General features: G+C 41.1%; 1 protein-coding gene across 3 annotated transcripts in view; it reads left to right on the forward strand.

Annotated features, from left to right (window-relative positions):
- The window catches only part of LOC126360641 (ionotropic receptor 25a), a 445688-nt gene that overhangs the window by 278711 nt on the left and 141963 nt on the right, over positions 1–25014 (forward strand). For all 3 annotated transcript variants that reach the window (XM_050007727.1, XM_050007729.1, XM_050007728.1), the window contains one exon: positions 17048–17186. In XM_050007727.1, coding sequence (XP_049863684.1) covers positions 17048–17186 — 139 coding nt within the window. The remainder of the gene's footprint in view (positions 1–17047; positions 17187–25014) is intronic.

A 25014-nucleotide genomic window follows, 5' to 3' on the forward strand; every position in this document is an offset into this window, starting at 1 on the left:
TCCCCATTTTCAAAAAGGGACATCGAACAGATGTGCAGAACTATAGACCTATATCTCTAACGTCAATTAGTTGTAGAATTTTGGAATACATATTATATTCAAGTATAATGACTTTTCTGGAGACTGGAAATCTACTCTGTAAGAATAAGCATGGGTTTCAGTTCATGGTGTGGGTTCCTGTAGTCATCTCCTAGTTCATGAACCACAGGCAATGTATGAGTGGCCAAGTAAGTGGTCCCGACAGTTGGGATACCAGTTACTTTGGAATAAGGCAGGGCATCTCGGACATATTCTGAGTCGTGGTCACCTTTGTGCTCATATGGCAAAGACTACCAAATCCACCGGTTAGTCCCTCAACCGTTAGCGGTAATACCCAATGGGACTCAGGGCAAGTAAGGCTAGCAACCTGCTTCCCTGGTACTTTAAATATGATGCTGGCAACAATCAGAGCAAAATGCCTCCGACCTTTGGAGGTGACGGAGTCCCACCTCTAACTGACAAACCAGGGACTCCTAAGATACGACTTGGCAAACATATGGTAATGAGATGAGAAGCTATTAATATCAATGGGGGCTACTCTGGGAAGAAGGTAGAGCTGGCAGAGGCTGCAAGTAAGATGGGGCTGGACGTTTTAGCTGTTAGTGACATTCGGGTAAGGGGTGAGAAAGAAGAGGAAGTGGGAGAATACAAGGTCTACCTGTCAGGAGTCAAAGTAGGAATAGCACAATGGGGTGTAGGGCTTTACATCAGAGAAGAAATGGAACCCAGCGTAGTTGCAATAAGGTATGTAAATGAACAACTAATGTGGATAGATTTGACAGTGTCTAGCAAGAAAATTAGGATTGTGTCAGTATATTTGCATTGTGAAGGGACAGATCAAGATAAGATGGATAGTTTTTATGAGGCACTCAGTGATGTAGTTGTTAGAGTAAAGGACAAGGACAGTGTTCTGCTCATGTGTGATTTTAACGCCAGGATTGAAAATCGAACAGAGGGGTATGAAAAAGTTATGGGTAAATTTGGAGAGGATATGGAGGCCAACAGGAACGGGAAACAACTCTTGGATTTCTGTGCCAGTATGGGCTCAGTAATCACAAACTCCTTTTTTAAACATAAGAACATTCACCGGTATACTTCGGAAGGCAGGGGAACCAGATCTGTCATTGACTATATAATAACAGATCAGGAATTCAGGAAGGCTGTGAGGGACACACGTGTATTCAGGGGATTCTTTGATGACACTGATCATTATTTAATCTGCAGTGAAATTGGGATTGTGAGGCCAAAAGTGCAGGTGGTCAGGTCCATATGTAGGAGGATAAGAGTGGAGAAACTTCAGGATAAGGAAATCAGGCACAAGTACATAACAGCGATCTCAGAAAGGTACCAGGTAGTTGAATGTAGTCAATTACAGTCATTGGAAAAGGAATGGACAAGGTACAGGGACACAGTACTAGAAGTGGCTAAAAAATGTCTTGGAACAGTAGTGTGTAAAAGCAGGAAGATGCAAAGAGCTTGGTGGAATGACACAGTCAAGGCAGCTTGTAAAAGGAAAAAGAAGGCGTATCTAAAATGGCTACATACTAGATCTCAGGGAGACAGAGAAAGTTATGTTGAAGAAAGAAACAAAGCCAAACAGATAATTGCAGAATCCAAGAAGATATCTTGGGAAGACTTTGGAAACAGCTTGGAGATTATGGGTCAAGCTGCTGGAAAACCATTCTGGAGTGTAATTAGCGGTCTTCGAAAGGGAGGTAAGAAGGAAATGACAAGTATTTTGGACAGGTCAGGAAAACTGCTGGTGAATCCTGTGGATGCCTTGGACAGATGGAGGGAATATTTTGAAGAGTTGCTCAATGTAGGTGAAAATACAACCAGTAATGTTTCAGATTTCGAGGTAGAATGGGATAGGAATGATGACGGAAATAGGATCACATTTGAGGAAGTGGAGAAAATGGTCAATAGATTGCACTGCAATAAAGCAGCGGGGGTGGATGAAATTAAGTCGGAACTCATCAAATACAGTGGAATGTCAGGTCTTAAATGGCTATACAGGATAATTGAAATGGCCTGGGAGTCGGGACAGGTTCCATCAGACTGGACAAAAGCAGTAATCACACCAATCTTTGAACATGGAAACAGGAAAGATTGTAACTACTACAGAGGTATCTCTTTAATCAGCGTTGTGGGTAAAATCTTCTCAGGTATTGTTGAAAGGAAAGTGCAAGTATTAGTTGAGGACCAATTTGATGAAAATCAGTGTGGGTTTAGGCCTCTTAGAGGTTATCAGGACCAGATCTTTAGCTTACGACAAATAATGGAGAAGTGTTATGAGTGGAACAGGGAATTGTATCTATGCTTTATAGATCTAGAAAAGGCATATGACCGGGTTCCTAGGAGGAAGCTATTGTCTGTTCTACGAGATTATGGAATAGGAGGCAAACTTTTGCAAGCAATTAAAGGTCTTTACATGGATAGTCAGGCAGTAGTGAGAGGTGACGGTAAATTGAGTTCATGGTTCAGAGTAGTTTCAGGGGTAAGACAAGGCTGCAGCCTGTCACCAGTGTTGTTCATATTATTTATGGATCATATGTTGAAAACAATAGACTCGCCGGGTGAGATTAAGATATGTGAACACAAAATAAGCAGTCTTGCATATGCGGATGACTTAGTTGTGATGGGAGATTCAATTGAAAGTTAGCAAAGTAATATTTCAGAGCTAGATCTGAAATGTAAGGAGTATGGTATGAAGGTTAGCATTCCCAAAACGAAAGTAATGTCAGTGGGAAAGAAATATAAACGGATTGAGTGCCAAATAGGAGGAACAAAGTTAGAACAGGTGGACGGTTTCAAGTACATAGGATGCATATTCTCACAGGATGGCAACATAGTGAAAGAACTGGAAGTGAGGTGTAGCAAAGCTAATGCAGTGAGCGCCCAGCTACGATCTACTCTCTTCTGCAAGAAGGAAGTCAGTACCAAGACTAAGTTATCTGTGCACTGTTCAATCTTTTGACCAATTTTGTTGTATGGGAGCGAAAGCTGGGTGGATTCAGGTTGCCTTATCAACAAGGTTGAGGTTACAGATATGAAAGTAGCTAGGATGATTGCAGGTACTAGTAGATGGGAACAATGGCAGGAGGGTGTCCACAATGAGGAAATCAAAGAAAAACTGGGAATGAACTCTATAGATGTAGCAGTCAGGGCGAACAGGCTTAGATGGTGGGGTCATGTTACACGCATGGGAGAAGCAAGGTTACCCAAGAGACTCATGGGTTCAGCAGTAGAGGGTAGGAGGAGTAAGGGCAGACCAAGGAGAAGGCACCTGGATTCAGTTAAGAATGATTTTGAAGTAATAGGTTTAACATCAGAACAGGCACCAATGTTAGCACTGAATAGGGGATCGTGGAGGAATTTTATAAGGGGACTATGCTCCAGACTGAACGCTGAAAGGCGTAATCAGTCTTAAATGATGATGATGATGATTCAAAAAAGACGATCGTGTGAAACGCAGCTCACGCTGTTCGTTCACGAGACTCAGAGGGCCGTAGACACAGGTTCCCAGGTAGATGCCGTGTTTCTTGTGTCCCACACGGCATTTGATACAGTTCCCCACAGTTGTTTAATGAACAAAGTAAGAGCATATGGACTATCAGGCCTATTGTGTGATTGGATTGAAGAGCTCCTAGATAACAGAATGCAGCATGTCATTCTCAATGGAGAGAAGTCTTCCACAGTAAGACTGATTTCAGGTGTGCTGCAGGGGAGTGTCGTAAGACCATTACTATTCACAATATATATAAATGATCTTGTGGATAACATCAGAAGTTCACTGAGGCTTTTTGCGGATGATGCTGAAGTATATTGAGAGGTTGTAACAATGGAAAATTGTACTGAAATCCAGGAGAATCTGCAATGAATTTACACATGATGCAGGGAATGGCAATTGAATCTCAGTGTATACAAGTGTAATGTGCTGCAAATATATAGAAAGAAAGATCCTTTATCATTTAGCTACAATATAGCAGGTCAGCAACTGGAAGCAGTTATTTCCATAAATTATCTGGGAGTAGGCATTAGGAAATTAGAATCCTAAGGAAGCAATGTGAAAACAAAGGATGCAGGTTACAGTACACTTGTTTGCTCACTGCTTGGATACTGCTCACTGGTGTGGGATCCATACCAGATAGGGCTGATACAAGAGATAGAGAAGATCCAGCAGAGAGCAGCATGCTTCGTTATAGGATCATTTAGTAATTGTGAAAGCATTATGGAGATGATAGATAAACTCCAGTGGAAGACTCTGCAAGAGAGATGCTCAGTAGCTCGGTACGAGCTTTTGTTGAAGCTTCAAGAACCTACCTTCACCGAGGAGTCAAGCAGTATATTGCTCCCTCCTACATCTATCTCACAAAGAGACCATGAGGATAAAATCAGAGCCCACACAGAGGCATACCAACAATCTTTCTTCCCATGAACAATACGAGAATGGAATAGAAGGGGGAACCGACAGAGGTACTCAAGGTACCCTCTGCCACACACCGTCAGGTGGCTCGCGAAGTATTGGTGTATATGCAGATGTATATTCGCAATTGGGTTTAAACCAAGGAATTTGATGACCAGAGGAATATAATAAATCATCCTGGTGCTCTTCAAACCATACATGTTCACTGTGAGCTGTTTCAATAGATTAGATTAGATTTACTTTCATTCCAATTGATCCGTAGTGAGGAGGTCCTCCAGGATGTAGAACATGTCAGAAAAAGAATAATACATAACAAATATTTACAACTCAAACAAATAAGCTAATGTACCATACCACAGATCCCAAGTGGAATGATTGTCATTTTCTTTTAATGAACATTACAAGAAAGGATCATTTTACGAACACTACCCTATTTACTCGAATCTAAGCCGCACTTTTTTTTCCGGTTTTTGTAAACAAAAACACCTGTGGCTTAGAATCGAGTGCAAAGTAAGTGGAGGTTCTGAAAAATGTTGGTACGTGCCGCCGCAACTAACTTCTGCCGTCGAATATATGAGCGCTACACAGGCATGCTTTCCAGGCACAAAGATAAATACTGGCACCAAAACCTCTGCATCAGCAAATAAATTAAAAGAAAAGGTACAAGAATGAAAACATAATGCCGTGTATTCTTTCGTGTTTGCTGCTATCTCATTTAAATCCTGTCTGCCTAATAAACTACGAAACTGGAGTGAGACAACAGCAAACACGGAAGAATATACATATCATGTCATGTTTATATTCGTATTATTCTTATGGCTAATAGTGATAGTCAGAAATGAAGCACGGCAACTGACTAGATTTTTAAATCTAAGATGACTAAAGAGCCGTTTGCAAAGATTTTCAAACGGAGAAAATTTTTCGCTAAACTCTCGTTCAGAACATCTTCTACCATATGCAGTATATTATTTAGTTCTTGTTGATCATTATGAAAGAAAGCAGCAGTGTAAGTAACAACAAATAGCACTCTCTTGCCTTTGTTTCACTTATGAGACAATCCCTCTCCTTTTTTATTGTAAGCGGTGGTAGTGCGCACAAAAGCGAGCCATGCTGCGAGTAGCTACAGGTCGTGAACACTCATTATCAGAATGCGACAAACAATGCATGACACAGTACAATAATGCAGTTTCAGCCTAGAGTGGCTTAAACACCTATAACAAAGAGAATGGCATTTATCAGATCAAAGTACAATAAGCAATTGATTCAAACCAGACGAAGCACGTGAAAAAGGAAGGGTACCCGTATAAATATGGATGGAGCACCTGATACATAGCAATGGCTACTTTATAAATCTTAACTGTTAAGCTTACGACTGGAACCAAACTACTGTAGCTGTATCTTCATCCATTCGACCTAAATTGTGTCTCATGTTACAATGGACCAACTTTGTTTCCATTTGGAAGTGGGGTCTAAGACTTTTCTCTCATCTTGAATTTCAAGTCTCAAATTCGAGGTGCGGCTTGGTTTCGGGAAAATAATTTTTCCTTGATTTTGAGTCTCATTTTTCAGGTGTGGCTTAGATTCGAGTGCGGCTTAGCTTCGAGTAAATATGGTAATGCACTGAATTTAAAATAACAAAGGTTTTTTATGTATAAGGTAATAAACATGTAATAGAACTACTATAGTACTTATTTACAATGAACATAGATATCATCATGCTGAGAAGAAATGATCTGCATGTAGGGGTGGACATGGTCCCCAAGGATGGATGCATACTTCAATTGATCCATTGTGCCTTCTAGAATAGCAAGTCGCCTGGGAAATGCCATTAAAACATTCCCTAATCCGTAACTGTTGCAGTGTGTTAGCATTCAGGTGTTTCACATTGTACACTCCAACAACAATCTATCCAACGGAGCATAAAATATGATAAATCTGAAAAGGCCACTGTCACAACTTAGTGGATGTCCATTTGTGGTGTTTTTGTGCAAATTCCACCCTTTGTCACTGATGAGAGCCAGTGCATGAACAAAGTACGTGGAGGCCCATATGCAGCAATTTCACTGCATGGACATTGAGGAGACAATGTTGGCAGCCTCTAGGCTCATCTGTGCAGTAACTTGTTCAACTTTGGCACACCTGTTCACTCATACACATCTCCACAGCCATCATTCACCACTGTCATCTAATGCACCACAGTTACCTCACACCAAGTTTGGATAGAGCCATTTTGCTGATTTAGGGGGCTGTAATTTGGACACTGACTACTGTAAATAATGCAGCCAACAGATGCACAGTTGCATTGTGGTCTTTTACTTTCTGTTTTCACCTCCCCCCCCTCCCCCCCATTTACACATTTATATAGCCAGTGCACTACTGTTTAACTTTCCATAAGCCTCATTAATTGTTTGCAGGGGAACATCCACATACTGCTACAATAGTTTCTAAAGCCTAACCACAAAGTTCACAGATCTTAAAGAATAATCAGGTATGTAGACACTGTCACTGCTTTTACACAGCCTAATTGTTTAACACTTATTCCACAGTTAATTTGAAGCATTGTTATTGTTCTAACCTGCACAGGTTGCTCCACTGAAACTCGGCCATAAACTGTCTCATGACCAAAACCTGTATGTCATTAAAATAATAGGTGCTGAAACTACACATTGTTTGAATTTTAATTTACAGAAATTATAATTAAAACTTGACTCATGAAATCAACTGAATACATCAAAAGATTCCATCCTTTTAACAGTTTCTTCTACCACACGAGTTTAGCTGAATTATTTGTTTAAATGCTTAAATTAACATCATTATGCAAACAATACTTTTGACAAAACTGTTAATTACTTTTAAATTAATTAAGGGCTGGCTTTGCTAACATGTTTTCAAATTGAGCCAAATACATACTTTAAGATTACTAGCATTTGTTCCTCCAAATGTTCATAATTAGTACAGAATTTATATTTTTTTATATGTCAACAGTAGACTTTAAATTATGAAACAGTTATCACCCTATAGCAAAAGATACGGTACTAACAAGGCATAGTTGAAACAAATTAGAAAATCAATTACACACATAAAACTAAGCACAAAATCAGATCTGATGTTAAACTCTTTAAAACTGAGGGGCAATCTTTCTCTTTTATGAAAATGCAGATTACATTCACATAAGTTGATGGTAATTAGTTAAACATGAAAACATGAATTTAAGGAGTCAGATGGCAAAACAAGAGGGAAATTAAAATTATCCCAGCTTGCTTCACCACAGAGTGTTCACAAAATTTGGTAGAAACTGCTCCAGGCTTTCTTGAGTTATGCTTTTGTGACTCCTCATTTCATTCCAACTGTCAGCCATAGGGATTGTATCGGTGTATTACTGTCCCAGTACTTTCTGTAATCATGCATGTACTAAGTTTGGCAGAAATTGCTTCAGCTGATGCGAAGAGATGCTGATTTGTCATTGTCTTTGCAATCCTCACCCCAAATACTCCCTTTCCTAGTGGCACAAGTTTATCTGGGCTGTCACCAATGAGCCTAGCATTCCATTACGTTGGACAAACAGAAAGATGAGATTTTACATGGAAAAACCTGTCTATTTTCTGTACCATAAAGGTAACTGAAACTGATGCAAGCATCTGTGCATGAATGAGTATGAGAAATGTACTTTCCTTTACAGAGAGATTCTTCAGAGGTCTTCTTAATTTTTGTAAAAACCTTTTATTCTGCATCCTGGTTCCAATTCCTTTCTGGTCTTCCTCATCTCTGATCCAGTTTTTGTATGAGTATACCACTCATTTTTAACTATGCACAAAAACAATAAATCATTAGTTCCTGAAAAATATAGTTATCCTATATGTGTAAATTGACATGAAATATTTGCTACAACAAGAAAACGAGGTTTGTATTGCAGTCACCCTTCTGCTATCTCTACTTATAATTTTCGTTACTGTGGACCTCATATGCGATTAAATATTTTGTCCATGTGGCTGGAATCAGTACGAATCTCATAGAACAAATCCACGCCACACTTGTACCTATTCTTACTTGTAGGATCATGTTACATAAAAGACATAAAAGTGTTGAGTAAACAACTTTTGATAATGTCTATAATGAAATATGTTGAAATTTACCTTCCCATTTTGTATCAAAAAATTACTCTCCCATAGTCAAAATGTTATTATTTATACAGATGCTGCTATCCATAGCTGACAGCACTGTAATTGGGCAGCAATAAAAACTGAGTCTGTATGTCTCTGCTTGCAGGCTGTTAATTATTATCAGTGACTGTTACCAATTATAGTTTTTTCATATTAGTGTCCAGAGTGGAGCAGATTCTGCATGAGCCAAAAATTCCCTTGGTGAATGTGAAGAGTTGCCCCACAAAATAATGCCAAATGTCATAAGCGATTGAAGATAAGCAAAATAGGCTTATTTTCTTATTGGACTGTTACTTATTGCATATACTGTTCTAATGATACATGTAACAGCATTCAGTCTTTGAACAAGATCCTGAACCTGGTCTTTCCAGGACAGCTTACCTTCTGTCTGAACACCCAGGAATTTGGATTATTAGAACTCACTAGCTTTGATATAATTCCTGCTTTGTTCTTTGTGATATCCTTACCCCACTAGTCAGCCATCACTAGCTTTGATATAATTCCTGCTTTGTTCTATGTGATATCCTTACCCCTCTAGTCAGCCATCAAGGATGCTGGTTAGTGCTAGTGCCCTGATTGAAACATTCTAATGGAAAGCAACTTTCAAAGTGCACAAGAAATGAAGACCTCCAATGTAAAAAGTGCTAAGAGACAAGTTCATTCTTTTGAGAAATTGTGCAGTAAATTTTCAATAAAATCTCTAGTAAGATATTTCTATTATGTTCAATGTGATTGTTTTATTTAGATAAATCATTGGTTTTTAACATGTTTACAATGTTTAAAATGGTAAATTCATCAGTGGGTACTTAACATAGTTTCTTTGCAAACTCAGTGCATTTAACTTGAGTTTAGCATTGACTTAACAAATTTAAGAAGTTTTATTGTGAAACCTCTCAAAAGCGCAAATCTGAAAGATCTGAGTTGTTAAATTTGTTGATACTAAGATTTCCATTAACAATTTTTGCAACAATAAAGTATGAAACCCTCAAAAATTAATTCAGCAGAATGTAAAATTAATTTTAGCAAGTACCTTAGTACGGCATATAAACAATTTTAAGAATGACCCTTGACATTTAGCATCACCTTGTCACATAAATTCATGGCAATTGTATTAAAGGTCATAACTTATCATTGTTTACTTCCTATACTAATTTAACATAGATATACCCACTTAGCAACAATTTTTGAAGGGCATTTCCATACAGGAAGATATTTAAGATCTTTATTTGAGTCATACTTACCAACATCATCCTAAGATTTGTACAAATCTGTTACAACCTTTAATCACAATAATTGCGTGGATATTCAACACTCTCTCTTAGAAACAATAGCTGATCACATGATTACAACTCAGTCTCTCGTATTCGACTGCCGTGCCGTGACATGCGGCCGGCGCCGTTCGTAGCTAGGTGGCGCTCCCGCGCTCAGCCGATTTTCGGAGCGCCTCTTTCGCCGTTTTGCGCAGACTGTCGTGGCAGCACTGTTAAATGTCATGGCACTATCACAACACTTTTCCCCCCTTGAAAAAAAAAAACACTCACTTCCTTGGAGACATGGACAGCGCGGAGATATCCATGGCCTCTTGTGAGGCCCCGAGGAGATCCCGCGGAGAGACACGAGAGTATGGTCAAAAATGTCCAGGACGGAAGCTCGTGCGTGGAACGTGCCTCCTGGATGAGATGATGGGTGAAAACTCTGGAGCAGCATCCATAGGTGTCATGGACCTGGGAGTGTGCTCCAGCGAGATGGGTCCCAGAGAAGGCGGCGTCGCGACTGGGGCCGGTTCCGGCATACTCGGAAGCGGCAGCGACATCGGCTGCATCAACACAGATGGTAGATCGGCAGCAGCAACAGGACTGGCTTCTCGGGCTGGTGGAGGTGAAGGATGGGGCGGTGGCACCGGCGTGGCCTCCACTTGTGGGCGCATCTTGTCGTAATGGCGAACAACCGTGCCGTCGCCCGTATGGATTTCACAAAGCCGGCGGCCGTGAAGAGCCTTGACCACCCCTGGAATCCATTCAGGGCGAGATCCATACCCTCGTGCCCACACGTCGGCGCCCACCGAGTATTTTCCCGCACTAGGGGACACAGCACAAAGCCTGACAGGGTGAAGCAGTTGCAGTAGAGTGTGCGGTTGGCGGCCATGCAAGAGTTCAGCAGGGCTGCGATCACCCAGAGGCGTGAAGCGATAAGAACTCAGAAATTGCAGCAGAGCGTCATCTGTGGAAAAATCACAAAGGAATTTTTTCATCTAGCATTTGAAAGTGCGGACAAGGCGCCCGACCTCCCCATTCGATTGCGGATGGAAGGGAGGTGCTGTAACGTGATGAATCCCTTGTCCAGTACAAAAATCATGGAAGGCCTGCGAAGAGAACTGAGGGCCATTGTCCGTGATGATTGTGTTGTGGATGGAAGACCTTCTAGCGCAAAGATTTTGGACAAAGCCAGCATCGCCACCGCAGTGGTGGGTGACGGACATCTAACAACAAACGGAAACTTCAAGAAGGCGTCCATCACCAGTAGCCAATAAGTACCAAGGAAGGGGCCGGCAAAGTCGGTGTGCACCCGTTCCCATGGCTGAGCTGGATCAGGCCATGGAGAGGGCATTGTATGAGGTGCCACCAGTTGTTGAGCACACTGGCCACACGCAGCAACCATATGGGCGATGTCCGAATCAATACCGGGCCAATAAACGTGCCTGCGGGCCAGGGACTTAGTCCGAGAAATACCCCAATGGCTGTCGTGCAACAGTTTGAGAACATCTTTGCGAAGAGAGGCTGGCACCACGACCTGTGGAGATGCGCCATCCGTGGCCAGAAGAACAACACCATCACGGACAGACAGACGAAGGCGCAAGGCATGGTAGTTGCGAAGGGGATCCGATGCCCGGCCCTTTGTCCTGTCCAGCCAACCCCGTTGAACAAAACCTATCACCCGACGCAGGACCGGGTCCCACGCAGTAGCCGACGTGACCTGAGAACCTATAAGTAGAAAGCCCTCGACCGCACGACATTCTTCCTCATCAATGTGGAAACAGAGGAGCTCATCACGATCGAAAACAGGATCGGGGCCCATCGGCAATCGCGACAATGCGTCAGCGTTGGCGTGCTGGGCTGTGGGGCGATAGTGAATCTCATAATGAAAAGGAGACAAGTATAAGGCCCAACGTTGCAGGCGGTGAGCCGCCTTATCCGGAAGTGACGCCGATGCGCTGAACAGGGAGACCAGCGGTTTGTGGTCGGTGATGAGGTGAAACTTAGAACCATACAAAAAAACGCTGAATTTTTTTAGAGCATAAATGATAGCGAGCGTATCCTTTTCGATTTGAGAGTAATGCCGTTGCGCCTCGTTGAGTGTCTTGGAAGCATAGGCGATGGGTTGTTCCGACCCATCCTCATACCGATGGGCGAGAACAGCCCCTAGGCCATACTGTGATGCACCAGTCGCCAGAACCAAGTGTTGACCCGGACGGAATGTGGCAAGGCAAGGCGCCGACTGCAAATGAGCTTTCAGGTGGACAAAAGCCTGCTCACACCCGTCGTACCAAGAGAAGGGGACGTTTTTGCGTAACAGCTGATGCAGAGGATAAGCTACCGCTGCTGCGGATGGAATGAATTTGTGATAATAAGCAATCTTGCCTAGAAATGCCTGAAGTTCTTTGACCGTAGACGGCCAGGGTAGAGCGTTAATGGCCGCAACGTGCTGACGTATACCCTCACAGGACAAGTGGAAACCAAGATACACAGTGGAGGGTTGGAAGAACTGTGACTTGTCCAGATTGCACCTCAACCCAGCCGAATGCAAAACCGGAAACAGTGAACGCAAATTACAAAGGTGCTCCTCAGTGGAGGCCCCCATGACAACAATGTCATCCAGATAGTTTATGCAGCCGGGAACGGAAGCCATGAGCTGTTCCAAAAACCGCTGAAAAATGGCCGGTGTGCTAGCGACGCCAAATGGTAACCGCTGGTACTGATACAACCCACAAGGAGTGTTGATAACGAGAAATTCCTTGGAAGTAGCGTCCAACGGCAACTGATGGTACGCCTTCGATAATTCAAGTTTGGAAAAGAACTGGCCCCCAGCGAGCTTGGTAAACAACTCCTCAGGATGGGGAAGAGGATAAGTGTCAATGAGGCTCTGAGCGTTGACAGTGGCTTTAAAGTCACCACACAATCGCAGACTCCCGTTTGGTTTAGAAACCACCACGATCGGCGATGCCCATTCGCTGGAGGTAACTGGAAGGAGAATCCCTGAAGCTGTTAACCTGTCTAGCTCAGCCTTGACAGGTGCACGCAACGCCACCGGAATAGGGTGTGCCCGGAAAAACTTAGGGCGAGCCGTAGGTTTAAGAGTAATGTGGGCTTCAAAATCCTTGGCACAACCCAGACCAGCAGAGAACACGGACGAAAATTCAGAACACAATCCATCCAGCTGTTGATATGGAATATCCTCAGATATGAGGTGCACATCATCATCAATGGAGAACCCGAACAACTGGAAAGGATCATAACCGAACAGGTTTTCAGTGCCCGCATGATCCACCACATAAAACGTGAGGGGCCGAACAACAGACTTGTAGGCAGTGGAAACATCGAACTGTCCCATGATAGGAATTTTCTGTTTGTTATAAGTCCTCAGATTTCGCGTAACTGGAGACCAAGCAGGGGAGCCAAACGCCAAATACGAGCGAGAATTAATGAGAGTTACTGCAGAGCCAGTGTCCACTTGCATGCGGATCTCTTTATCCAGAACACGAACAGTAACAAACAACTTATTTGTTTGAGAAAGCACACAGTGAACATCCATGTCCGACACCTCGTCCTCGTCGACAGGAACTTTAGGGGACTGACACACAGAAGCAATGTGGCCTTTTTTCCTACATGAATTACACGTGGCCCAACGTTTTGGACACACTGCCCTGTCGTGCTGTACGAAACAACGGGGGGTAAGAAGGAAATGCGGAACGAACCGGCTTCTGTGGTTCCTGGTTTCACTGCAAGCGTTGCGGCCCAACGCGACGTTGTTGACGTGAGTGAACCACCGCCACATCGTCGTTCTCCTGTGAAACAGGCAAATTGCCAGTGTCAAGAGTTGACTGTACAGCGCCTACATCACACCACGCGTCTATTTGCGCGCCAGCAGCGTGAGACACTTCAAAGGATTGAGCGATGCTTAGAACTTCCGACAACGACAGGTTTGGCAGTTGTAGAGCACGTTGCCGAACTTCTTTATCAGGAGCAAGCCGTAGAATAGCATCCCTAACCATTGAATCAGCATAAGACTCGTGATGTGTGTCTGTGACAAACTGACATTTCCTACTCAGACCGTGTAGTTCCGCCGCCCAAGCCTGGTAAGATTGATGGGGCTGTTTACGACACCGGTAGAACGCCATGCGGGCGGCAATGACGTGGTTGTTTTTTCGATAATAGTCAGACAATAAGTCACACATTTCTTGGAAGGACAGGGAGGCAGGTTTCCGCAGAGGGGCTAAGTGAGATAGCAGCTGATAGACTCGAGGGGAAATCCAAGATAGAAACAACGACTTACACATAGGAGCATCGACAACGCCGAAAGCCAAGAAGTGTTGCCACAAACGCTGCTCATAATCCTCCCAGTTTTCAGCGGCCTCGTCGTAAGGAGGGAATGGAGGCGGAGAAGAGGAAGACAGACGATGAGTAAGCGACATTGACAACGCCTGAATCGCTGCCGTCAGCTGTGTTTGTTGAGCCTGAATAGTAGCCGTCAGCTGTGTTCGTTGTTCAATGAGCGCTTGCATAAGCTTTCCCATGTCTGCCCCGTCACGAACACACAAATCCACAACGCAGTGAAAATATCCCATCCTCGTCGCCAAAAAGTGTTATAACCTTTAATCACAATAATTGCATGGATATTCAACACTCTCTCTTAGAAACAATAGCTGATCACATGATTACAACTCAGTCTCTCGTATTCGACTGCCGTGCCGTGACATGCGGCCGGCGCCATTCGTAGCTAGGTGGCGCTCCCGCACTCAGCCGATTTGCGGAGTGCCTCTATCGCCGTTTGCGCGTACTGTCGTGGCGGCACTGTTAAATGTCATGGCACTATCACAACAAAATCAACCCTCAAATGCATTTTCCTAGCATCAACACCCCATGTATTACTACTACTGGTAGCCATGTTTTGGCACTTTCCAATGTTTACATGCACACTTCCTGAAAAAGTTATCATTAACAGGAATCTGAAATTTGAAATAAATCTGCCTTTCTTAGTTTATTGTGGAACTATTGGTTATACAAGATGATCAGCTGCTCCCACTTGTGGGTTTTATGCAAACTGCAACACCTTCAAATACTAGGCACTAGATTTTCATATTCTTTCACTTGCTATGCAAAAACCATTTTTCCTGTGGACATTATGAACAGGACCTTTTTGTAGGAAATTTAGTGTAATTAAATTTTATATTGGATACATTCTTTGCTAAAGGCCAAGGTTTTTAAATTATTCAAGAAAAATGTACAAAAATGACCTTCCAATGTGTTTTTCTTGAATAACCTGAAAACCGTGACTTTCGGTGGAAACATACCCCAGTATAAAATTTAACTATATTTAATATCCTACAAAAACATTCTGTTCATTTTTTTCTGCAGGACTAGGAGTTTGCACATAGCGAGCAAGAAAATATGAAAATCTCTAAGCACGGGGTCCCAGGCTCGATTCCCGGTGGGCTCAGGGATTTTAACCTGCTTTGAGATGACTGGGTGTTTATGTTGTCCTCATCATTTCATCATCATCCAGAAAAGTGGTGACATTGGGCTGAGCAAAGGTTGGGAAATTGTACGGGCGCTGATAACAGAGCAGTTGGGCACCCCACAAACCAAACATCATCATCATCATCATCATCATTATCAAAATCTCTAATAAAATCTTCTCAAGCTTCCAGCTGCTTGGAGTACTTTAAAATCCACAAGCTTTTGACTGAGTACTTCTTGGCCATTGTCAAGTTGTGACTGTCTTTCGGATGCTGCTATCATATTTATGTAGCTGTGCTGCCTTCTTTGCCATCACTAGTGCTTACTCCAGTGACCTATAAGCTAACATTTCCATTGCATGCTCACTTTAACCTTCCGATGGCTGGGTCCTAAGTCATGCATAGTCATTGTCTTTACTGCGGATGTTGTGACAAATTCTTATCTCAGCCATTTCTTTTATTACACTATCTCAGACACTAATGGTCCATACAATAATGTGTCTCATTGAATGCAATGCAATGTTCATTTTCTAGATCATGCTCTGCTGCCACTGATTTATCAGGGGACTGAGAGTGGAAACATCTCTCAGGTTCTACACATCGCTGTTCATTGGTATGCACAGTCAGTCTGACATAAAATGGTTCACATAAACACACAATATTCTATATACTCTTGGTGTTCTGAGGCTTATATTGTGTTTCATAGTCCTCATGAGTTGTCAATATTTTTCTAGAACCCTAGAACCCTTAAGACTGAATCAAGTTTATACCCCTTAGGATTGAGCTTACCTTCTCTGTTACTAAGCCACAGAATGGAAAAAATGCAAGCTTCTTCAAGTCCTGCCTACACTGTGACGCTTTCTATGTGGGAATGACCAGCAACAAACTGTCCATTCGCATGAATGGACACAGGCAGACAGTGTTTGTTAGTAATGAGGATCACCCTGTGGCTAAACATGCCTTGGTGCACGGCCAGCATATCTTGGCACAGTGTTACACCGTCCGGGTTATCTGGATACTTCCCACCAACACCAACCTATCCGAACTCCGGAGATGGGATCTTGCCCTTCAGTATATCCTCTCTTCTCGATATCCACCAGACCTCAACCTCCGCTAATTTCAAGTTGCCACCGCTCAAACCTCACCTGTCTTTCAACAACTTCTTTGCCTCTGTACTTCCGCCTCGACTGACATCTCTGCCTGAACTCTTTGCCTTTACAAATGTCTGCTTGTGTCTGTGTATGTGCGGATGGATATGTGTGTGTGTGTGTGTGTGTGTGTGTGTGAGTGTACACCTGTCCTTTTTTCCTCCTAAGGTAAGTCTTTCCGCTCCTGGGATTGGAATGACTCATTACCCTCTCCCTTAAAACCCACATCCTTTCGTCTTTCCCTCTCCTTCCCTCTTTCCTGAAGAAGCAGCCGTCTGTTGCGAAAGCTAGAAATTCTGTGTGTGTGTTTGTGTGTTTTATTTATTGTGCCTGTCCACCGGTGCTTTCCTGCTTGGTAAGTCTTGGAATCTTTGTTTTTAATATATTTTTCCCATGTGGAAGTTTCTTTCTATTTTATTTAACTGTACTATTATGTTCATATATGTTTTGCGAATGTTGGTAATTTGGTACCTCTTTTTTTTCATATTGTACCTTGCAATTCTAGACTCCATTATATAGTTTTCACCTGATGGTGTTGCAGTTTCTTAATGTGGGTCTTTGATCGCTGGAGTCCCTACAGTTATCAGAATAATCGTGAAAAATATAAAGACGATGAAGAGAAACGAGAATTTGATTTAAAAGAATGCCTTTGGTTTTGTATGACATCTTTAACACCACAGGTAATATCTTTAACATGTATTTGTGTATTTATATTATGACTTTCAATAATTATAATGTTAAGATTCCAAATTTAATCCATAATTACCTCTTATGAAGCATGTAGCCATACATTACCATTCATGTAATGTGTGACTTTTTTAAATATAACATTCTACACTTCATACTGTCTGGTGTGAATAAAAGCAGTGAAATATTTCATTATTCGTCACATAGTGCTTTTTCTTGTTCTAATGCAGTTACAGTAACAGACTGAGCCTGAATGGAACATCCTGAACAAATATTTTTGCTGATATGTGAATAAAATTTTAAAATTCTAATATGTGATTATACTACATCTGACATGTTTGTAATGCATTTTAAAATTCCATTATGTTAATGTCATACATTTGAGGTGACTGAACCATTTAATCATTTCATTATTACATTAACTTAGTGTTTTTTGTACTAAAAGGAGTATTTACATGATAAAACTCTAAATTTACAAGTATTCTGACAAGTAATCAGTATGTACTATCAGGGGATTGAACTCCCAGTAGAGTTGATAAACACGTATAAAAGTTTGGATAAGTTGAATCAGATATTCTGGAATGTTTATGAATGAGCCTATTTCTGCTACAGATATCTTTATGTTGTTGCTGAAGGAAGAGTGTGCCCAAGAATTTGTTTTCTATTGTTCATGGACAGGGAGGGACACCTAAAAGTATAGTTCGTAATCATTTATTTGTTAAATTAAATTTTTAGTGAATTTGTAAAAACCTTCATGGTACAGTTTTCACACTGAATTTCTGTTTCTAAAATGTGTAAATAATACCGCTATCATTTTATTATTGATAGATTTGATTCCCCCCCCATGAACCATGGACCTTGCCGTTGGTGGGGAGGCTTGCGTGCCTCAGCGATACAGATGGCCGTACCGTAGGTGCAACCACAACGGAGGGGTATCTGTTGAGAGGCCAGACAAACGTGTGGTTCCTGAAGAGGGGCAGCAGCCTTTTCAGTAGTTGCAGGGGCAACAGTCTGGATGATTGACTGATCTGGCCTTGCAACATGAACCAAAACGGCCTTGCTGTGCTGGTACTGCGAACGGCTGAAAGCAAAGGGAAACTACAGCCGTAATTTTTCCTGAGGACATGCAGCTTTACTGTATGATTAAATGATGATGGCATCCTCTTGGGTAAAATATTCCGGAGGTAAAATAGTCCCCAATTCGGATCTCCGGGCGGGGACTACTCAGGAGGATGTCGTTACCAGGAGAAAGAAAACTGGCGTTCTACGGATCGGAGCGTGGAATGTCAGATCCCTTAATCGGGCAGGTAGGTTAGAAAATTTAAAAAGGGAAATGGATAGGTTAAAGTTAGATATCGTGGGAATTAGTGAAGTTCGGTGGCAGTAGGAACAAGTCTTCTGGTCAGGTGAACACAGGGTTATAAACACAAAATCAAATAGGGGTAATGCAGGAGTAGGTTTAATAATGAATAGGAAAATAGGAATGCGGGTAAGCTACTACAAACAGCATAGTGAACGCATTATTGTGGCCAAGATAGATACGAAGCCCACACCTACTACAGTAGTACAAGTTTATATGCCAACTAGCTCTGCAGATGACGAAGAAATTGAAGAAATGTACGATGAAATAAAAGAAATTATTCAGATAGTGAAGGGAGACGAAAATTTAATAGTAATGGGTGACTGGAATTCGAGTGTAGGAAAAGGGAGAGAAGGAAACATAGTAGGTGAATATGGATTGGGGCTAAGAAATGAAAGAGGAAGCCGCCTAGTAGAATTTTGCACAGAGCACAACTTAATCATAGCTAACACTTGGTTTAAGAATCATGAAAGAAGGTTGTATACGTGGAAGAACCCTGGAGATACTAAAAGGTATCAGATAGATTATATAATGGTAAGACAGAGATTTAGGAACCAGGTTTTAAGTTGTAAGACATTTCCAGGGGCAGATGTGGACTCTGACCACTATCTATTGGTTATGACCTGTAGATTAAAACTGAAGAAACTGCAAAAATGTGGGAAATTAAGGAGATGGGACCTGGATAAACTGAAAGAACCAGAGGTTGTACAGAGTTTCAGGGAGAGCATAAGGGAACAATTGACAGGAATAGGGGAAAAAAATACAGTAGAAGAAGAATGGGTAGCTCTGAGGGATGTAGTAGTGAAGGCAGCAGAGGATAAAGTAGGTACAAAGACGAGGGCTGCTAGAAATCCTTGGGTAACAGAAGAAATATTGAATTTAATTGATGAAAGGAGAAAATATAAAAACGCAGTAAATGAAGCAGGCAAAAAGGAATACAAACGTCTCAAAAACGAGATCGACAGAAAGTGCAAAACGGCTAAGCAGGGATGGCTAGAGGACAAATGTAAGGTAGTAGAAGCTTATCTCACTAGGGGTAAGATAGATACTGCCTACAGGAAAATTAAAGAGACCTTTGGAGAGAAGAGAACCACGTGTATGAATATCAAGAGCTCAGATGGCAGCCCAGTTCTAAGCAAAGAAGGGAAGGCAGAAAGGTGGAAGGAGTATATAGAAGGTTTATACAAGGGCGAGGTACTTGAGGACAATATTATGGAAATGGAAGAGGATGTAGATGAAGACAAAATGGGAGATACGATACTGCGTGAAGAGTTTGACAGAGCACTGAAAGACCTGAGTCGAAACAAGGCCCCCGGAGTAGACAACATTCCATTAGAACTACTGACGGCCTTGGGACAACCAGTCCTGTCAAAATTCTACCAGCTGGTGAGCAAGATGTATGAGACAGGCGAAATACCCTCAGACTTCAAGAAGAATATAATAATTCCAATCCCAAAGAAAGCAGGTGTTGACCGATGTGAAAATTACCGAACTATCAGTTTAATAAGCCACGGCTGCAAAATACTAACACGAATTCTTTACAGACGAATGGAAAAACTGGTAGATGCAGACCTCGGGGAGGATCAGTTTGGATTCCGTCGAAATGTTGGAACACGTGAGGCAATACTGACCTTACGACTTATCTTAGAAGAAAGATTAAGAAAAGGCAAACCTACGTTTCTAGCATTTGTAGACTTAGAGAAAGCTTTTGACAATGTTGACTGGAATACTCTTTTTCAAATTCTAAAGGTGGCAGGGGTAAAATACAGGGAGCGAAAGGCTATTTATAATTTGTACAGAAACCAGATGGCAGTCATAGGAGTCGAGGGGCATGAAAGGGAAGCAGTGGTTGGGAAAGGAGTGAGACAGGGTTGTAGCCTCTCCCCGATGTTATTCAATCTGTATATTGAGCAAGCAGTAAAGGAAACAAAAGAAAAATTTGGAGTAGGTATTAAAATTCATGGAGACGAAGTAAAAACTTTGAGGTTCGCCGATGACATTGTAATTCTGTCAGAGACGGCAAAGGACTTGGAAGAGCAGTTGAACGGAATGGACAGTGTCTTGAAAGGAGGATATAAGATGAACATTAACAAAAGCAAAACGAAGATAATGGAATGTAGTCAAATTAAATCGGGTGATGCTGAGGGAATTAGATTAGGAAATGAGACACTTAAAGTAGTAAAGGAGTTTTGCTATTTAGGAAGTAAAATAACTGATGATGGTCGAAGTAGAGAGGATATAAAATGTAGACTGGCAATAGCAAGGAAAGCGTTTCTGAAGAAGAGAAATTCGTTAACATCGAATATAGATTTATGTATCAGGAAGTCGTTTCTGAAAGTATTTGTTTGGAGTGTAGCCATGTATGGAAGTGAAACATGGACGATAACTAGTTTGGACAAGAAGAGAATAGAAGCTTTCGAAATGTGGTGCTACAGAAGAATACTGAAGATAAGGTGGATTGATCACGTCACTAATGAGGAGGTATTGAATAGGATTGGGGAGAAGAGAAGTTTGTGGCACAACTTGACTAGAAGAAGGGATCGGTTGGTAGGACATGTTTTGAGGCATCAAGGGATCACAAATTTAGCACTGGAGGGCAGCGTGGAGGGTAAAAATCGTAGAGGGAGAACGAGAGATGAGTACACTAAGCAGATTCAGAAGGATGTAGGTTGCAGTAGGTACTGGGAGATGAAGCAGATTGCACAGGATAGAGTAGCATGGAGAGCTGCATCAAACCAGTCTCAGGACTGAAGACAACAACAACAACAACAACAGATTTGATTCCTTTGTTTCTGTTTAATATGTAATTTGGATGAATAACAAGGATAATGCCATAGCAGTGACGTTCACAAAATTTAAATAGGCATTGTTACAATAATAATTTGTCAATTATCAATTATTGTGAATCAGACTGGAAGAGTTTTATGACACTTATTAACCAAATATAAACTGATGCTATTCCCACCTTTCCCTTTTCATCCAGTTTTTACCTCCTCTTCTGACACTTTATGGTGAAAATATGTTTCATTTTTTCTTTTTATGGAAAATCCAAAAAATATGTGCTAGTAAGCAAAAACATTATGACTGCTGCCTATTGAGATGTTAGATGCTGCCTGGTGGAATTGCAGTCATGTGACATGGGAGCAAAAGTATGTCAATGGAGTAGACACAGATAGGGAATCTCCCTAGCAAAGATATAAGCTACAAATGGTGAAATCCATTGAGATAAGTGACTTTAACAAAGCACACATTATTACTGTGCAGAACCTATGAATGAGTATCTCAAAAAGAGTGAATCTGGCTGAATGTTCATGTTCTATTGTCATGAGTATCTACAGAAAGAGGTAAGACAGTGAAACTACCACTAGGTGCTAAATGGTTGGCTGTCCATGGTTCTTCACAGAATGTGCGATTCAGAGGCTTGTCTGTTCTGTAAAGTAGGATAGATGATTGTCTGATACATCTCTGCTGAAAGAGCACAATGCTGGTGCACACATAAGTGTTTTGGAGCACATGTATATTGTTGTTGAACATGGAACTCTGCAGCAGACTGCCCCTACTTGTTCACATGTTGACTCAAAGACTTCATCAATTGCAATGACAGTGGGCAAGGGATCATTGGAATTTGACCATTAATCAGTGGAAATGTGCCATCTCTTTGGGTGAATCACATTTTTGCTACACTAGGTCAATGGTCATCTCCACAAATGCCATCATCAAGGTGAATTGCAGCTCAAAATGTATAGTGTGCGACGGGCATAAGCTGATGGAAACAGTATTATGCTGTGGGAGTCATTCTCCTGCACTTTTGTGGGACCTGTGGTAGTAATCAAAGACATGCTGATAGCTGCAAACTACCTGCTTCCCTTCATGCCTCATGTCTTCCCCAATGGCAGTGTCATCTCTCAGCAGTATAATTGTCCATTTCCTGGAACCAGAACCATGATACAGTAGTTTGAAGAGTATTGTAGTAAACTCATGTTGATATCTCAGTGACAAAATTTGCCTGATGTAAATCCTATGGAACCCATCTGGGTCACTATGGGCACCATCACTGCACACATATATCAGTAGCCCATTATTTATGCAAATTATATGCCCTGTGCGGGGACACCAAATGGCACATACCTCCACAAACCTACCAACAAACAGTTGGATCCCTGATATGCAGAAGGAGCGATGCATTTCATTCAAAAGATGGATGACCAAGCTATTAAGCAGTTGGTCCTATTGTCTTGGCTCATCAATGTATGCCATTACATTGACTTTCTGGAATAATCCTAAACAGTATATTGTTGGAAACAGTAACCAACTGTTATACTTGTAGTGTGTTTAAATATTTATTTGGTGTTTCTAGTAAATGCTCAAGATTTCTATGAGGTAACTGCTCAGCCTATGCAGGTACTGCTGCAACTATAAGGTGCTGTTATGGTTAGCCAATTTATCTAGTGGCTTGTTAAACCAATGCAGATGTCCATCAATGGGTAGGCATTGTAACAATTTTAATTTTAATTTTTTTTCACATCATAATTTATAGATTGTGTATTGTACAACATAATTAGCCTGGGCACAAACACTTACAGGTCCATCTGGATCACACAAACTTTTACACTTCACTATTACCGGTTTTGGCTACTGCCATCTTCAGATCATAAAATATTCTGATGTAGTATCAACATGAAACTAAACATATAGGTACATAGTAACTGCACTTACTGTAAAATAAAGTGCCAAAAATATGATCATGGACTCATTTTCAGACTTTATGTTTTCAATTGATAACTGGGCAGAAACCACATGTGGTGTATGTGCTTGGGAAAGCTGTTTTATCACCTATCTGGCCATCATAGCTTTGAGCTTCTATTAGTGCATTTTCATTAGATTCATTTACCCCCGATATCTTAGCATCATCAAAACTGGTTCCCACATCACTGCTGAAGTGATATCCTATATCTTTGTTTGTCATTGTCTGTAAATATTTTAACTGTTTCTATATGGAAGCCTCCCTGGGACACTGAAGTGGCTGATAGATAGTATCTTGAACTATTCATACTCATGTTGTGTCTGATATCAAGACAGTGGTCAGGAGAAGCAGATGTTTCTGACTAACAGTCCAATGTGATGCCTGTATTCATAGCTTTTGTCTTTAACTAATATGTTCTCTCATACAGACAAGAGATCTTAAGATACTTTTGGCATTCTTAGACCAATATCATCTTTTAAAGAATCCAGCAACATTTTTATTCATGCTGGAGAGCAGAAAACAAATTATATTTTGTGTTCCTTGAAATGTCTGTTGATTTTGAACACACCACTCCTATGAGACAGGAAAACTATAATTAAGAAGTAGTCTGTACCTTCTGGCTGTTTACTGCATTTAATAAATACACTACAGGTCAAATGCACAGTGGATCTGCTTCTTGGGATACTCGTTCCAAAAAACAAAATTGTGGCTAAATTTTGATGTTAGGCTCTCAGAGTCTGGTATACCTCAGGATCTAAGAATTTATGTCCATAATGCATTGTTGTGTTGAGATAAATAATGACAGCTGGTAACTCATAAAGCAAATCAGCATATGATGGATTTCAATAGACAGAGTGGTTTTTGTTTTGTTTTTTTATCTTTTTTATGAACTGCTACTTTCAGAAAAGGATACTTTCAATTTTTTTCCATTTCCAATGAAAAACCTACTAGGATGCACATAGTTTACATTTCATTAGAATATTGCTGCATTGTGACCCCATGCAGCCAAACCCTAAATGTTTTGCCTGCATATCTTCAAGATAAATATATGTCAGAGTTGCTGATGTAAGTGCTTTATCCTTGACGTCCTCCATAAAAAGGTAAGCCACTACAGCAGATATTTATTTATTTAGCATATGGCACAGTAAATTGTACAAACTAATTAAATGTGAGTATTCAAACATTAAGTATGCATGTAAAACATACTGGTCATATAAAAAGAGGGTATAAGAATATAAGAAACAATAAAATATATGGAAACACACCTACAGCCAAATGTATACATTGCTGATATATTCTATTATCTTTTTTGTATCATCTTAAACTATATCCTCATTTTGTTCTGTTTTCCATCATTCCTTAGTTGTTTCAGAATTCATTGAAGTATGTTCCATCTTTGCAACTAAATTGAATACATTTTTTTGACATACATGTTTTGCTTCTTTTATTTATGAAACATCTTCAGTGGCAATTTCTAATGTTACTAGTCCATGTGTGGGCTCCAAGAGCTGTGTTTACCCAGTCCCCATAGTCCAGATGGCCAATTTCCAGCATTTATTCACTCACATTAATTACAATACTTCACTTGCAGTTTTCATTTTGCATTGAACATGTGTGTTGAATGCATATGGTCAACACAGTAGAACTGAATGAGAGAAAAGTTTAGGGTGATAAGAGATTGCATGAGAGGGTGCCTTACAGTGAATTAATAGGATGT

The sequence above is a fragment of the Schistocerca gregaria genome, chromosome 1, assembly GCF_023897955.1.
Source record: "Schistocerca gregaria isolate iqSchGreg1 chromosome 1, iqSchGreg1.2, whole genome shotgun sequence".
NCBI lineage: Eukaryota > Metazoa > Arthropoda > Insecta > Orthoptera > Acrididae > Schistocerca > Schistocerca gregaria.